This window comes from Schistocerca serialis, chromosome 9, assembly GCF_023864345.2.
Source record: "Schistocerca serialis cubense isolate TAMUIC-IGC-003099 chromosome 9, iqSchSeri2.2, whole genome shotgun sequence".
Taxonomy (NCBI): domain Eukaryota; kingdom Metazoa; phylum Arthropoda; class Insecta; order Orthoptera; family Acrididae; genus Schistocerca; species Schistocerca serialis.
Window position 1 is genome coordinate 144377286 of NC_064646.1, and position 18399 is coordinate 144395684.

General features: G+C 40.5%; 1 protein-coding gene across 2 annotated transcripts in view; it reads right to left on the minus strand.

Annotated features, from left to right (window-relative positions):
* Positions 1-18399, minus strand: part of LOC126418858 (protein MMS22-like) — a 136866-nt gene that overhangs the window by 64366 nt on the left and 54101 nt on the right. For both annotated transcript variants that reach the window (XM_050085848.1, XM_050085849.1), the window contains 3 exons: positions 14040-14266; positions 9789-10068; positions 9580-9694 (listed from right to left, as the gene is read on the minus strand). In XM_050085848.1, coding sequence (XP_049941805.1) covers positions 9580-9694; positions 9789-10068; positions 14040-14266 — 622 coding nt within the window. The remainder of the gene's footprint in view (positions 1-9579; positions 9695-9788; positions 10069-14039; positions 14267-18399) is intronic.

Sequence of the window (18399 nt, forward strand, 5' to 3'; positions counted from 1 at the left end):
TCCATGTATACAACTTTCTTTTATGATTCTTGAACCAAGTGTTAGCTATGATTAAGTTATGCTCTGTGCAAAATTCTGCCAGACAGCTTCCTCTTTCATTTTTTAGCCCCAATCCATATTCACCTACAATGTTTCCTTCTCTCCCTTTTCCTACACTCGAATTCCAGTCACCCATGACTATTAAATTTTCGTCTCCCTTCACTATCTGAATAATTTCTTTCGTCTCATCATACGTTTCATCAATTTCTTCATCATCTGCAGAGCTAGTTGGCATATAAACTTGTACTACTGTAGTAGGCGTGGGCTTCGTGTCTATCTTGGCCACAATAATGTGTTCACTATGCTGTTTGTAGTAGCTTACCCGCATGCTTATTTTTTTATTCATTATTAAACCTACTCCTGCATTACCTCTATTTGATTTTGTATTTATAACCCTGTATTCTCCTGACCAAAAGTCTTGTTCCTCCTGCCACCGAACTTCACTAATTCCCACTATATCTAACTTTCACCTATCCATTTCCCTTTTTAAATTTTCTAACCTACCTGCTCGATTACGGGATCTGACATTCCACGCTCCGATCCGTAGAACACCAGTTTTCTTTCTCCTGATAACAACGTCCTCTTGAGTAGTCCCCACCCGGAGATCCGAATGGGGGACTATTTTACCTCCGGAATATTTTACCCAAGAGGACGCCATCATCATTTAACCATACAGTAAAGCTGCATGCCCTCGGGAAAAATTACAGCTGTAGTTTCCCCTTGCTTTCAGCCATTCGCAGTACCAGCACAGCAAGGCTGTTTTGGTTATAGTCACAAGGCCAGATCAGTCAATCATCCAGACTGTTGTCCCTGCAACTACTGAAAAGGCTGCTGCCCCTCTTCAGGAACCACACGTTTGTCTGGCCTCTCAACAGATACCCCTCCGTTGTGGTTGCACCTACGGTACGGCCATCTGTATCGCTGAGGCACGCAAGCCTCCCCACCAACGGCAAGGTCCACGGTTCCTGGGGAGGAGATAAACCTTGACATCAATAAAATACTTACTGGGTGCAAGGGAAATTACCGATACACAACTGATTGTGAACAAATCAATGAGGATTTGCAGAAAATAAATGCGTGGTGTAATGACTGGCAGTTATTTCCCAATATTAGTAAGTGTAAACTACTGCATATAACAAGGCGAAAACCCCCATTAATGTATGAGTACGAAATAAATGCCCAGTCTTTGGAAGCAGTAACGTCCGTCAAGTATCTGGGTGTGACTATTCGAAATGATCTCAAATGGAATGATCAGATTACACAAGCAACGGGTAAGGTGAACTTTAGATTGTGGCTTATTGGTAGAATCCTGAAGCGATGCAGTCCTTCAACAAAGGAAATAGCTTACAATACCTTTGTTCGTCCAGTCTTTGAGCATTGTTCGTCTGTATGGGGCCCTTACCAGCTGAGTCTGATTCAAGAGATTGAGAAGGTCCAAAAAAGAGCGGCAAGATTCGTGACTGGTACATTTAGCCAACGCAAGAGCATTACAAATCTCATAGAAAGTTTGAAGTGGGACACACTTGCAGATGGACGGCGCGCTAAACAGAGGGAGCTGCTCACTAAATTCCGAAATCTGATCTTCACCAAGGATGTAGGGGATATATTATTACCACTAACTTTCAAATCATGCAATGATCACCATTCAAAGATAATGGAAATAAGAGCTCGTACTGAGGCGTTCAGAAAAGTCTTTTTTTTCCCTCGTGCGATCCGCAAGTGGAACAGAAGGGGGGAAATATGACTTTGGCACGAATTGTGCCCTCCGCCACACACCGCTTGGTGGCTAGCGGAGTATATATGTAGATGTGTAGATGTAGACATCCAGGTCAGCATCTGCAATAGGCGGTTGGAATTTTGCGTTACAAACAGAACCAATGTGGCCTGTTATATTGCACTGGCAGCAAATGGCCCATTGCTAGGACAATCTGGCCTATCGCGACTGACAAAACATGATGGACAAGATGGAAGAGTGGAAGGTTTGCACTGTTGTTCATTACTGGACTTGCTGTGCTGCTGCTACAGCCATGGCTGATGCAGTGAAGTGGGTCAGCCGCTGTAATGTTTTGTTTGTGCAGACCACTGCTCCCCTGTGATACATCCGACAAATGGCAGGGGGAAGCGAGCTGAACTTCTGCATCCTCACACCCTGATTCAATTTGAGTATGCACAGCCCTTGAAACCTCACGATTATCAGATAGTCAGAATGTTGGAGATGGAGAGGTTTTCACACTGAAGGGCCCATTCACAAACCTCGCGATCGGGGGCCATTCGAATGATTGCTTCGCAAACCATTTGGTCGACATACTCCTTATGTACATCAGTGACAATGGTAGATTAAACCATGTAGCTCAGCTGCTAAAGTCTTATAGGAATGTTCCAATTTCTTGCGACACTGGTAGAACTCAACTGGAGCGGCAATAATCCATTTACAGTAGTACTGTAGAATGGGGTAAAGCGGATCAAATGGGGTAAAGCTGATCAAAGACACATTACTGTACTAAATCACTGCCATCTAGGTGACAGGAGAGAGCAACACCAACTTTGAGACACATAGAAGGCTGTGACCTGTATGTTTGTTACCTGTGTCATAAGCAAGGTGAGAAATGAAGATTTTGACAACCATCAGCAATTATTATCTTAGTGTACATTTAAAGATTTGTCATTTCAATGAAAACAAATTTTTGCAGTGACCACAGGTTAGTAACTACATCTATTTTTCAGCTGAATTCTATTAGAGCAAATCTACATCTACAATGTATGTGAAACTCACTTTCTTAGCATAGGTTATCTTTTAGTTATTGTGCCAAACATGGCTTTTTTGTGATTCCGGGGGTAAAGTGGATCATGCTGCACAAATAGATAAAGCAGCTTGGAGCAAAAGGAAAAAGGAATTATAATGAAGCTTATTTCAGTGAAGCAGTGAAAAAAGTAAAGAACAATGAAATTACTTTGCGAAAAGCTTCTGAAATTTATGCTGTGCCTTAAACTAAACTTCAAAGATGGGTGAAAGGAGGTGATAAATTAATGAAATATGGAAGGCCGACTGTGTTGAGTGAAAATGAGGAGAAATGTATTGTGGAAGGTCTTCTTCTATGTGCACATTGGGGGTTTCCACTTGGAAGTACAGACATTAGAATTGTAGTACAGCAGTATCTAAACAGGGAGAGAGTAACAGAGCCACAATTTACAGACAATATGCCAGGTGTGGACTGGTTTCAGTCATTTATGTCACGGAACTGTGAACTGACTGTGAAGTGTTCAGAGAACATAAAGAGAGCAACATCTGGGATATCACAGGAAGTTATTGTATCTTATTTTAGAAACCTGGAGAACTCTTTAAGAGCAGTTCCATTGTTTCACAGCATAAATTATGATGAGACAAATTTTACAGATGACCCAGGAGCAGTCAAAATAGTTGGGAAGAGGGGTGTAAAACATCCTGAGAAAATTGTAGACTGGAGCAAAAGTAACACCAGTGTCATGGTTGCTGCAGCAGCAGATGTACACGTTCTTCCCCCTTATGTGGTATATAAGACAAAACACATTTACTCAGGATGGACTGAAGGTGGAATTAGTGGTGCTGCATACAACCAAAACTCCAGTGGATGGTTTGATGCAGACATTTTCTGTGAGTGGTTTTCCAAAATAAATATGCAATATTGCAGGACACTTGATGGTCCTAAAGTGCTTATTGGTGACCATCTCTCAAGTCATTTAACATTACAAGTTATTCAAGATTGTGAAGCAAACAACATTCGTTTTGTCTTACTTCCACCTAACTCAACTCATATGCCAGCCTTTGGACGTGGCATATTTTTTGTCCTTTAAAGAGAGCATGGCGAAAAGTTCTTGGTGTGTCAAAGATGAAAAACAGGGGACCACTTCCTAAAACAGAATTTCCTAGATTGCTGAAATTCCCATTCGAAGCCATAAATTCTACTTCAGCAGAGAATGTGAAATCGGGTTTTAAAGCTTGTGGCATAGTCCCTCTAGATTCACAGAAAGTTCTGAGCAAACATGTAGAACATCGTCTGCAGGCGTGGAAAAGTCTTGGACAGACTCACTTATTAAGCACTTAAAGAAAACTCGTGAAAGTGAAATACAAGCAAGCTCTCATAAAGTTGGGAAACGACTCAGCGTTTTGCCCGGAAAAAGTGTCCAATGCAAAGATTTGATTGTTACAGATGTGGCAGAGAGAGTAGTTAATGATGCTGATACGGGGGATGTCATGGAAGCAGAAGGGCGCCAATTTTCTGAAATGCATTATGACAAAGGTGATCATGTCCTCATTCCCTTCAATACTGAAGAAAGAGATACATGTTATGTAGGAAAAATTATGGAAGCAGATAGAGACACTGCTATGGTCAATTTTTTAAGGAAGAAAGGTGGCAAAAAAGGGACACATTTAGTGTATCCTGATGTTGCTGACATTCAAACAGTTTCCTTATCAAACATTATGTGTAAGGTAAAGGTGAAAGATCTATGGAGGAGTCGGTATGCAATCTCAGACATTAATGTGAACAATGTGGAATAGATAGAATTGCCATATGTGACATGATAACATTTTTATGATGTTGGTTTTGTGTTCTCAAGTTCTTAAAAGTAGTACTCATTTAACTGTATTTTCAATCGTAATTTTGATGTTAAATGTCTTTTTTAAAAACATATACTACCGTACACCATTATTTCATCTAAAAAGACATACAGTGGTCCACTTTCCACATTGATGGGGTAAAGTGGTTTAACTATGAAAATATGTAGGTGATCTACTTTACCCCACTACGTGGTAACCATGTTCTGTAAAAATATAATGTTAGTGGAATCTGAAAGATGATAAATGTGAAGTACCTGACAATTTTTTGTCAGATTCTCATTAATCATTTAAGTCCTCTTTTCCTTTAAAAAAAAAAAAAAAAAAATCAATTTTTGATCTGCTTTACTCCATTTTAAGGTATTTCGAAAGAAGGTCGCACATGTTACCAGAAGAGAGAGAAGATGGATCCTGCAGGGGGGCCACTGACAAAGGAGTTTATATATGCCAGGCAATAACCAAGACAAAAAGAAAGCACAGTATAAGGTAACATCAGCCAGTCCAAATGCACGAAACTGCTGCTGCAACTGTTTTTGAGGCTTCCCATTCTTCGACAGGCTCATTGTAAGCTGGAAACAGTGGGGGCTAAACAACATTGGTAGGGACAGGCAAAGCAGGAGGTGCAAGAGGTGACGCGGATTGAGATGGGCTCGAACTGGCCACAACAGAAACAAGCATTTGCAATAGCTGGGATTGATTGTGCTGCAATGTGGTGAACACTTCCTGCTGTTGACTAAGGTGATGCAACGCTGCAGAAAGAGCCCTTTGTTGATCAACCTTCCGGCATAAAAACTCATCTGTAGCACCGTCTGACATTATAGATGCAGAAACTGAAATCCACACAGACAACAATCCTATCCTCGTCGCCACTTGTGTTGTAACTTGGACATAAAACACAACCAAGAATGTCAGTACAACTTTATTAGACTATGGCACGTATGCCAGTCACCATAACATACACTGAACACAATACGATAAGGCAAATGTTTACAAGTAATAATAACAGGATAATTGAATGTGAGAATAGTGTGACAGGGTTTAAACAGGCACCTGTGGCGGGCTCTACAGGAAGCTCCCAGTATTGCTCTTTGGTGGTGCACTCTCGTGGATGACAACACACTGCTATGCATGGGGGTTTCAAGCATGCGCGCATTACTTCAAAGGTGAATGGCTGTCTTTCGTAATTTTTATTTGAGAAAATTCTTCACAAGGCTAAATACTGCTGATATACACTCATAAACGTAAAAGTGACAGTTATCTTAGCTTTTGAAACTAAGCTTACAAAATAGAAAATTAGAAGTGATGTCATCATACTAGATTTTGAAACTAATAGTTCTTTGATCATGGAAGAGAGGGAGGGATACGTTGGGGGAGGTTGAAAGTGTAGGTCACTCACACCTAAGGATGAGAGGAAGCCACCAGTAGTGAACGAAGGTACATATTTAGCGACATATTTTTTTTTCGTTGATTCCATCCGGGAATTTCTGCCATCATAATAGAAAAAATTACATTAATTAAATATCTGATGTACAATAATAATAATGAAATCATTATACTGCACCATTCTTCTTTTTCTTGTTGTATCAGCTGTCTACAGACCGTGCTGTTTCAACTGTACAGTACCTTTTTCTTGCCTGTGGGCTTTAACTTTGGCCTAGTAACCCTCTTTCATTTCCTGTCCTCTCTTCCATTCATATTTTTCGAATTTTTAGTTTTTGCTTCCCTTGGAAACCAATGTACTCTTGGAGTTTTTTCTGGAGCAGAATGTGTTTTTGGATATCCTTCTGTGTTCCCCTCACTTCTTGCAAGTCTTTTCTATCTTGGTGAAACTCTCCGCCTTAGCTTCCTTGTTGAGTGTTTAGCAGATGATTCAGTTGGCCAAACTTATAGAATCTATATGAGAATGTGTTTGTAGAAAACAAGCCTGCTCTAACGAATGATATTTATGATCTTTTATACACTGAAGAGGCAAAGGAACTGGCACATGCCTAATATTGTGCAGGGCTGCCGCGAGCAAGCAGAAGTGCCATAACACAACGAGGCACAGACTTGACTAATGTCTGAAGTAGTGCTGGAGGGAATTTGCACCATGAATCCTACAGAGCTGTCCATAAATCCGTAAGAGTAAGAGGAGGTGAAGATCAGCTCGTTGCAAGGCATCCCAGTTATGCTTAATAGTGTTCATGTCTGGGGAGTTTGGTGGCCAGTACAAGAGTTTAAACTCAGAAGAATGTTCCTGGAGCCACTCTATAGCAATTCTGAATGTGTGGGGTGTCGCATTGTCCTGCTAGAATTGCCCAAGTCTGTCGGAATGACAAATTGACATGAAAGGATGCAGGTCGTCAGGCAGGTTGCTTATGTATGTGCCACCTGTCAGTTATATCTAGACGTATCAGTGATCCCATATCACTCAAACTGCACAAAAAGTAGGTAAGAGTAACGCCTTCTACATTTTGTATGTATGGAAAGGCTACTCCAAGGGTTTATCGTTCAGAAATTTTATTTGTTGTTTGGGAGAAGATCGTGTTGTACCTCATATGAGGAGAAACATCCACCAGCAAGTGTCAGAATTTGACTGTGACAGGATTGTGGAGTACTGACACTGTGGTTTATGGTTCTACATTGGTCAGGATCCCCCAGCTATCATGTGAATACGGAATCAATGGTTTCAGGAGGGCCGTACTCAGCACCACGTGGGAACTCAATGGATCAGGCAACTAGATCATTGTTCACTTGTCCGTACAGGAAGGTACAGCCATGTTGCACACAGACCAAGTGATGAGATATGGAACACTGTAGGCTGTTAGCGCAATGACCATTTATGCAGCTTCCCTTGACGAGGCAGCAAAGAGAGGTGTGACAATAGTGATGTGCCCATCAACAACACTGGGCTTAGGAGTGGCACTACATCATCTTTTCATAGGAGTCCCTTTCAACTTACTGTTCACCAATGTGGAAGCTGCAAAAAGAACAAATTATGCCAGGTGACATTTGTCATCATCACCTGGGGCCAAAACTTGGTGTGAAGGTATCGGATGCCACTACATGCACCTTCAGTTCACATAGCCATTAGTCTGGACAGCAGCTGATATATTTACGAGGTATTAAGGCTGGTGGCTCTGTCTCAGTTCTGGGGTCATTGTGATGGTATCTCTCAGCAAGATAATGCAAGACTACATTATGCCTGTTCTGTCCTGAATTATCCCGATACCCTGAGTGTGACTGTTGCTCTGACCATTCCACTCTACAGATCTCTAACCCATTGAAAATATCTGATCATGGATTGCCAAGAGACTGTCTCATCATCACTCACCAGTCATTACAACTGAAAGGTTCTGACACAGAACTGAAGCAACATGGAATGACATACCTTCACCTGTCATCCAAGCTCAGTTTCACTTTATGCCAAGTTGGGTTGTTGCTACCACAACTGGCAGATCTGTACACTAAATTTTGTACCCTGTACGACCTTCCCCCTGTCCCCTCTACAAAATTACCTACAAATTTAGTGATGTATTCATTTATTCATTCTACTACACGTCCGCAGCTTGTGGTCTAGTGGCTAGCTTTGCTGCCTCTGGATCAAGGGGTCCCGGGTTCGATTCCCGGGCGGGTTGGGGATTTTCTCTGCCCGGGAACTGGGTGTTTGTGTTGTCCTCATCATTTAATCATCCTCATCATCATTTGTGTAATGGGGTGGTGACAGGAAGAGCATCTGGCCACCCTTAAATTAACCCTGCTGAATCTGACCATAACCATGCCGACCCTGTAAAACTGTTAGACAAAGGCACAAGGAAAGGAAGAAAGAAGATTCATTCTAATACACCTTTTACAACACAATAAGGAAAATTTCATTATTGTCATTCTTTCTTGTGTTGCAATTTTAATAGACAGTAGTGAAATTACTATATACCACACCACAAATGGTAATGTTTGTTACCTCAAAAGCTGATTCCTGCTTTCCCTAATAATGGCAAGTACAGTAGAATTTTGACTTAAAACAGATTCTCTCCATGACAAACTCATAAATGAAGGGTTGACATAATATATGATGATGTATTAAACATATCAGATTGATAAAAAAATGTGGTCTGATTTTTTTCCTCTGGTATTGTCCACAAAGGAGAGATGAATGATTAAAGGAGATGAAGGCAAATTAAAACATCAATATTTCAACTGAATTCTCAGACACACAGATTACAGAAGTTAATACTATCCCTGCTTCACTTCTCTTAACCTGGAGCTGCACACAGGTTCTTTGTGCGATCCAGTCAGGATGAAGCATTTGCAGTGACATGTTCCTCTGCATTTATTTTAATTTGTTGCTGCTCTTTATATTTTGTTTCTACGAAAATTAAAGCAAAACAACTTGGATCGACCAAGCCACAAAAGTGGAAAAAATCCAAGTATTGTAGTATGTTAATAACTTCCTGTCTCTCAACTACTGCGGATATTCACAGAATGCTTGTTAATTTTTATGAGAGGAATGAGAGATAAATGATAAATCACTTCAAAGATAAAACTTTACACATCTGTGGCATACTAAGGGGAAAAATCTGAATGATGGCAAGGAAACAGCTAGGCTAATCAAGACATGCATATAAAACAGGAGTCCATCCTAAGTAGATAGGAACTGAAAGCGATGTGCCAACCATGCTTTCTTTTTTTTTTAAAAAAAAAAAAAAAAAAAAAAAAAAAAGAAAAGAAAGAAAGAAAGAAAAAGAAGCAGCCAATACAATGAGAAAGCTGAGAGATTGTCTGCACCTTTCTATATCATTTCACCTCCAAAAAAATGTTTTTTGTATGTTTGTGTTACCAGTGTAACATTTTCACTGCTTTTCCCCCTTATTCATTCAAAGTCTTATATAAATAAATTACATCAAGTTAGACAAATGACACAATATAAATAGTTTGACTGGGATATATGTTTATGACAGTATAATTACCTTGCTCAACATGTAGCTGTATCAAAGCCAGTTGTATCTTCCACACAGTCAGATGTCTCTGCACCTCCAGCTTCTCCATGTTCAGTAACTTCAGAAGATCTAGAAGCTTCTTGCTCTAAAACATTGTAATTTATATAGTCAAAATGTGTGCATTAATTCTGTGTACACTAATGATGTGGTAACAATGTACAGCACTAAGGATTACTCACCACTTCCTGTAGGTTAGGTGTTGCAATGGCTAATGTCATAAACAGACACCCAAAATGGTAAAGGCCAGTCTCTGTAAGAGACTGCAGTTTCGCCGGTGACAGCTTTGAGTATATACGGCCACGCACCTGTGGCCACAGTTCTGGAGACTGTTGCAAGTGGTTCCCCAATACAGACAAAAACAGACCCCAGCTGTTTTCTACAACTGGAGCTGCGAGTGTACGTGTTGCTCCCCTACCCAATAATTTTCGAACCTGTTCCAATAGTCCTTGACCAGTTTTGCTGCAAGTGGAACAAATGTTCAGTTGCACAGTACAATTTGTACTCTATTAATATATTTCAGTATAAAATATACAATATCATAAAATAAATGCAGCCAAAATGTCTAAAAGTGCACTATGCATTCATTCCAGTGTTATAGCAACCACTGTGTCCAAATTCAAGGTTTCTTGATTCGCAAGAAAAGCAGAAATCGAAGATTGATAGATAAAGCAGCAAATTTCTATGTCTAAGACCAATATTAACAAAAAAACACAATTATATTACATGAATAAACATGTGGAGGATACGACATAGACTGAGAAAAGGATAATAGAAGGTGGACGCAAATATGCAAAATAGACAGTAAAGTGCAGACATCAACAGGAAAGACAGAAATGGATTATGGAAAGTGAATGCAGGTAATGGCCGTAAAGTATCAATTTTCTCCAAACTATTAACAGTCTTAATATTCTTTAATTGCATGACACTATCATGGATTCAAGTAGCTAATATTGCTCCAGTTGTTAATTCCTAGACTTTTTATCTACACGCAGAACAATCCAAAACCTTCATTAATCTCTATGTTGCCCTCCAAACTAGGATTTATTATAGATAAACCCCTTCTTGGTAAGCTAAGTCGAGCATTCAGCTTCTTGATAAGCTAACCCATGTATTTAATATACTAACTTTACTTTGAGTCTGGTATTGGGCTATATTATTCAGTGACATTAATAATACTTAGAGCCATCAACATATTTATTGCTATTGAAAGTGGCCGTCAATTTGTTGTCGTAGTTGCACCTTATTCCATCTTTTGATTTGAAACTCATTCACAATAACATCACCATAATATTACACATCACAAAATGACACACATATATATTTGATTTTCTAAGAGAAAATAAACAGGAAATGGCAAGGAACCTCTGCTATGCCTTTGTACAAAACTGCAAAATTGGATTCTTGCAGTGTTCTGAGTGCTACGACAGTCACCAACTGTAAAAGAATTTCTATTATCGTAATGTGTAAAAGTTGGTGGGTAGGAAAAATTAATTTGCGGTGTGAATGTAAAATGACCCACACCATTACAATTTACCATATATATATTGATACATGGAACATGAACTTTTTGACTCAGTTCTTCACATTCACTATTCACACTTTTAACAGCAGACATAATATTACCGAACTGTACTGCTGCTTTATGACTAGTTACCCACAGAAGTTCATTTTAATTGTAATTTATACTTTCAATTTTATTAACAAGAACACCACTTGCTCACAAACTGATTGATAGAGAAAATGTCACCCTATCATGTACCAGTCAAAACAACAGAAATTTAGGTCACACATACCTAATTATATGTTTATAATTTAACTGGATAGATAACAAATCCAATCATCAAGCACCGGCAGGAGAACACAAATATAAAAAAAAAAAAGTATTACTTATGCAAGCATTTGGAGCCAGTGGCGCCTGCTTCTGGCAGAAGGGTTGAAGGGAGAGGAGGGATGAAGGGAAAGGAACTGGAGAGGTTTAGGAAAAGATGTATAGTTCGGAAGCCATCCAGAACCCTAGGTCAGGGGTGACTTACCAGACAACATGAGAAGGAAAGATTAATTATATGTTTAATATTTTATAAACACCAGCTTTTATGAATTGCACAGGAGGGAACTCTCCCAGCAATATATCATATGTTCTCATAACCATCCTGGCCTCAACCTATGATAGTCATCTAGCCCCTTCCATGATCCAATTCCAGCACTACACAGCCCTCTATTCCACCAATGCACCCAGTCTTTTCCCTTATCTCTTTGCTATCCCCACTCACCTCTCCCCAACTCCACCTAACCTCCCAACTGCACCTAGCTGCCCTACCCTCTCTCCACCTCATCTCTGCACGCTCTCCAGAAGTACTTCACTGTCCCCTACCCCTTCCCTGCTATTCCTTCCCCTCGCCACCTCAGCCTCCTCCTTACCCCCACCCCCAGTTGCCTCTCCCATCAAACACTGATGCTGCCACTTATAGTAGGCATCAGCTGCCAGAGACTGTATTCATGTGCGTGCAAGTTGCATTTGCAGGTGTGTGTGTGTGTGTGTGTGTGTGTGTGTGTTTATTTTTGACAAAGGGCTTGTTGGCCGTAAGCTTATTTTCTGACACACTTTTTGTTGCGCCCATCTCCAACTCATCATCTCCATCATACGGCGAGTAGCAACTACCCTTTTCATAATATTGTTATATTTAATAAAGACAGTTACATATGATGAAAGCACATCCTGAAGTTAGACAAGGAACAACATCAAGGTGAATGGAATACAAACCCAACATTTTATTGCAACATGTTCTTACAGTCTGTGTTTTTGTAACTCTGCTTAGTCAAAAATTGGTGTATGTTATTTGGTCACGTATTTAGCCTTTGTACCATTGTTTTCACTACCTGGTTTTTCTTTTTTCCTTTGAATTTATGGGAGAAATGTAGGAGGTTAAAAGCTTGATTCTGATTCCTTTTTACATTGAAAAATATGTAAAAATCTGCCAATCAGTTGCATAGATTTTCTATAGAAATATATATAGAAGTCAGTCTCCTCACACCACACCGGTGTTACTTATGTATTAATGTTTGACTTTTTGAAGAACATTATGTCTTATATTTTAATGTATGACTTGAGCAACTCAGCTCTTAAATCACTGTACATCTTTGACGAATCGTTCTTCATGTAACCACCTTACCTTCTGATGAAGTCACTCTTAGAGGTGACGAAACCGGGTCAAGGTATATAGAAAATCTATGCAACCGGTTGGCAGATTTTTACATATTTTTCAAATTTGTGTATATGGTTGCTGCAAACACCAGCCATGTTCAAAGTTGTACACCTTTTTACATTGCTCCCAAGGTTAGTGTAATTTTGATTTGGAAAAAATGAGTTGAGTGTCATAATCACTGAGCTTTCCTATTCAGTAACATATTGTGAGCTTTCATTTTTGGCTTTCATTTTTAGATTTCATATAGAAATAACTCTAATGAACTGCATATTGCACACTAAATGGAACAATTGAAAACATCCTTTACAACATAATTAATAGCTATTAACTGGTACACCAAACCACTAAAAGGAAAATTTTTGAGTTCTAAATACTTATAGATTGTTTTAGTGGGAAATTCCATCAAGTAAATTTTAATATATATTGCTTACTTGTAGTTATAGTGTACTCTCTTTTACTTTACTTACCTGTATGTCTTTACCAATTTGTTTAGGAAAAGGGGCGTAACGCACATGGACTTTAAAACAGAATTCAAATCTGTAAATCATTTATAATCCTTTCTTTTCTGTCAACTGTCTTCAAATTTTGACATTTGTCAATGCAAAGATAAAAATGTAAATCTATTGGGGAAGGAAATGGCTAATGATAAAATGATGGTTGAAAAAAAGTACACAATAAATATTTTTTTCAAAGTGCTATTAAAAAGGGACAAAAAAACTAGTGGGGAATTCAATGCAAACATTTTAGTATACATGCTTTTGAAATAGCTATTTTTTTTCAACTGTCATTTGTTTTAATTTAACTGTTTTATTATCAGTGGTTAGGTTAGGTTAGTGTTTAACGTCCCGTCGACAACGAGGTCATTAGAGACGGAGCGCAAGCTCGGGTTAGGGAAGGATTGGGAAGGAAATCGGCCGTGCCCTTTCAAAGGAATCATCCCGGCATTTGCCTGAAACGATTTAGGAAAATCACGGAAAACCTAAATCAGGATGGCTGGAGACGGGATTGAACCGTCGTCCTCCTGAATGCGAGTCCAGTGTGCTACCACTGCGCCACCTCGCTCGGTTTTATTATCAGTGGAAAACTTCAATGTTGCCACAAAACTTTCTACTGATGATGATGAAATCTTAAAAAATATGTCACGTAAGTGAAAAATCCTTCAGTTATTTAATAGTCATAGCAGAAATGATACCTTTCCACCTTCTTGAAATGTTGCTTTCAACTGACCTCACAACAGCCATTGTCTCTGGAGAAGATCCTGGCACATAGAAAGTTGAATTGAGTCTACGTTGGAAGTATTCCCACAGCAGGAGTAATGGATCATTGCATGCTTCCCACATTGACAAGAGCTTCCTTAGCAATGAAAGGACAACTCGAAGCTGCACCTCACTCACAGAATCCATTGACAGAATGGATTTAAGTGTAGTGTTGAGCTGATCATGGCAACTGTGAACCTGATAGGAACAAAAACTGAAATAAAATACTGAAAAGATCAAATGACATAATGCAACAGTAACTCTATTTACTTGTTACCCACACAGAAAGGATTTAAATCTTCTGATCAGCCAATTGAATTTAGGTTCCTCTGAATCACTTTATGAGAACTGCTGCACTAGTATTAGTCTTAGTCATAGAAAAGGGGAATTTTGTTAAAAATTCAGTAAAGGCGCAGTTGGGTGATGAAGTCTGGGGCTGCTGGCAATGTGTGGTAATAATTGGCAGGGAGCAGGCCAGGCAGAGTAAACATGGCACGGAGCTGCAGCAGCATATTGCACATACGATTTGTTTGGAATGAAGCAACAGCGAGGCAGGGAACTGCAGCGTTGCTTTAAGTTATTGTGATGTATGAGGCGAGGCAGTAGGCCAGAGCCGGGAGAGGCAATGTGTAAGTGGCTGACGTATGGGAATTTACGCCTGCCATAGTTTCTATCTCTCTCTGACACTACGTCAGAAGCAAGGGGAAAAGCAGTACAAATAGTCAGCCACTTTTAGCTTGAGGGGGTGTGCCAGGTCAGACGATAAAGGGGTCGGACCTGTGCTGGTCTACGCTTGGAGGGGCCAGTCTGGCAGCGATGTTGTTAATATTCTGTGTAACCTGTACTTTGTTTCCATGTACTTGTTCGGACTGTATTCAGCCTCCGGGGACACAACACCAGGGCAGGACGGAACGGCAGCCAGGTACTTAGAGATTGCATGGTCTGCCTGAAGAAGAGCAGTGATAGCGGTCTGCAGCATGTCCAGGATGGGCCACGGTTGCTTCACAGCAGGCGTACCGGGGTCCGGGCGAGGCGTACGCTGCGAGAGGCGCAGCAGCACTGGAGCAGTGCCGGGTGTTGCCATCCAGCAAGCACCACTAGCAGCAAGTTGCGGCATAGCATCCAGGTGGGCACGCGTTCGAGTTCGGTCCTGTCCTGACCATTACATCCACCTTCGTTCCATGGTCGGACAGAGCAGGCCAAACGGGGTGGGGGGCAGCGGGGACTAGGGACTGTAAAAGTCTCCAGAATCTCGGGCAGCTACGCTGAGTGAGACGCGTTGCCTCGGCGAGCAGTGACCTGGACTGACTCCCAGCTGAGTGGCCTTGATGACGGAGCAGCGGCGTCAGCATGCCAGGAGATGCTGAGCCGGCTGGACTCGTGGAACAGTGCTGCAGGCGGAACGTCAACACTACGCTGCACCCATCGTAGTACTGTTAATTATGTGAATAAAGGAATACTTCCGAATACTGCTGTATCACTCTGCACTGCCGCTTGACACTACTGAACTTGCTCGGCCTCCTGACGAAATACGGGTGGTGGGTCCTGACTTCAGCTCGGCCATCTGGAGTCCTGGGTTCGACCATTGACACCCCGCAACAGAATATAACTATGGCCACTCTAGGTTGGTAGCACTGAGTTATTGTACCACCTTCAATGACTTCATGATGACTGTGTATGGAAGAGTAGAAATTAGGGAAAAAGGGTTGATTTGGAACATATGAATGATCAATAGCAAGTTTGATAAAAAATTAGAGAGAAATACACAGCAGTTTAACTTCAACAGACAATGGTATTTTGAGGTTAAACTCATTAATTCATATCAACTCTCAGGGCAAGGAAATTGGATAAGTAGGTGGAGACAGCAAAGATATGATTAAATATGATGCATACCACACCAAATATCAGCTCTTCTACAGGCAAAAGTGAAGCACCCAATAAGGAAAGTGTTGCAATAGTTTCATCAAATGTATACATACTTCAGAGTTAAAATCCTGATTTGGAAGAACCCATTTCATTGATTACTGGGGTTGGCACACCCTGTTAAATGCTGAGAATGACAATATGCAGAATTTCTTTGAATGATCACTATCAGTACCAGTTGAACTAGAATAAAATCAATCATGCCCTCAAAAAGGAAACTTCTAGCAAATGTTGTTGGTGTAAAGTGCTACTTAATCAGACAAAAACTTATGGATGCCTGATTAGGTACTTTAAAAGAGACTTAAAATCTGCCACACAAAAATATATAGTGGTATGTAAAGTGTCACTCGATGACCGCTTTTAAAGTGCTGTTGAAGAGTGTAGATATATATGTTACACGCTAACATAATTGGCCATCAGACGCAGTACACAAATTTTGTCATTAATCCTTATATAATTGAAGATAGAAACACTACACACACAACAAAAGGTTGTCGGATTAATGCACAGTAACGACGACAGCGACAATGACAACAACACAATTTTACAATCATAGATGTATATGTTTAATATACTTACAGACCCTGAAAACTTTGTTTGCTATTTATCTTAATTACAGTGAAATGATCCGAGACATGAAAAACTCTAAGCACTCTGATAGAGTCGGTGAAAAATCCATCGATAAAATTATATTTATTGTTAATTATAAATAAATCTCTTTTCTTGTGCGAAAATGGCAATAAGTGAGAACATTTAATTACCTTCTAGTAGAATACCTTACGTGATAAAAATCTTGTTAGTGATACCATTTTCATCTAGACAAACTTGCATGGTCAATTTGGTGTATTATGTAGCTCGTATTGTTTAAATTTGTAAAATAATTGCAAACATGTGCAAGAAGGGTTTGGGTCATTAAGAATTTGATCATTAGAGATGGAGCACAAGACTGCGTTGGAGAAGGAAATCAGCCACGCTCTTTTCAAAGGAACTGTCCCAGGAATTTCGTTAAGCTACTTAGGAAAATCACAGAAAGATTATGCCTGGAAGTGGATTTGAACACCTATCCTCCAAAATGTAAGTCCGGTGTCTTACTACTACATTACCTCACTTGGTCTCATTGATTTAATGAGGGGATTGAATGCTCAGGTGCTTGCTGGGGTAGCAACTATATAAGAGATACGTGGAAGCTAACAGTACCAACCATTGCCAGAAGTATAATGGAGACGAACCTGTTAAATCTGTGTAACAATCACTTCAACGCACTGAAGGAGTGACATCAAGGTTTCCTAACTACAATGTGAACACAAAGGTCTTTCAGGAAAGCTAAAAATTTCTGTGCAAACCCCCCCCCAAAAAAATGACAAGCAGTGTTTTAGGCACCCTAGTGTGTTCTACTGCTTGTTCGTAAAGCTCAAAATAAGTTTCCCACTTAAAAGGATTGGCCACGTTGCATAATGAAGCAAATTATTGATTTTCAGATATCTGTGTATGGTACTGACTGATGTGGAACTGTGTAAAATAGGGTACTTGACTGGAGTGACAGACCGGCAAAATAAAGTAACATCTGAAACTTCCTGGCAGATTAAAACTGTGTGCCGGACTGAGACTCGAACTCGGGACCTTTGCCTTTCGCGGACAAGTGCTCTACCAACTGAGCTACCCAAGCACGACTCGCACCCCATCCTCACAGTTTTACTTCTGGCAGTACCTCGTCTCCTACCTTCCAAACTTTACAGGAGCTCTCCTACGAACCTTGCAGAACTAGCACTCCTGAAAGAAAGGATATTGTGGAGACATGGCTTAGCCATAGCCTGGGGGATGTTTCCAGAATGAGATTATCACTCTGCAGCAGAGTGTGCGCTGATATGAAACTTCCTGGCAGATTAAAACTGTGTACCGGACCGAGACTGAAACTCGGGACCTTTGCCTTTCGCGGGCAAGTGCTCTACCAACTGAGCTAACCAAGCACAGCTCACGCCCCGTCCTCACAGTTTTACTTCTGCCAGTACCTTGTCTCATAAGTAAAGCTGTGAGGACGGAGCGTGAGTCATGCTTGGGTAGCTCAGTTGGTAGAGCACTTGCCCGTGAAATGCAAAGGTCCCGAGTTCAAGTCTCGGTCCGGCACACAGTTTTAATCTGCCAGGAAGTTTCATGTCAGCGCACACTCCGCTGCAGAGTGAAAATCTCATTCTAAAGTAACATCCTCTGCACATACTAAAGATTATAGTGCGATGGAAGGGGTGAAACACATATCACCATGTATCAGGGATGGACAATATGTGGTTTTTAAGCTACGTGTAGCTCTTTTCTCAGCCTATAGTTGAGGGAACATAAGAAAGTAGCTGTGTAACACTATCTGCACAGAAAGATGGAGAATACTTTGCGGCGCCACCAGTGTGCTCTCCGTC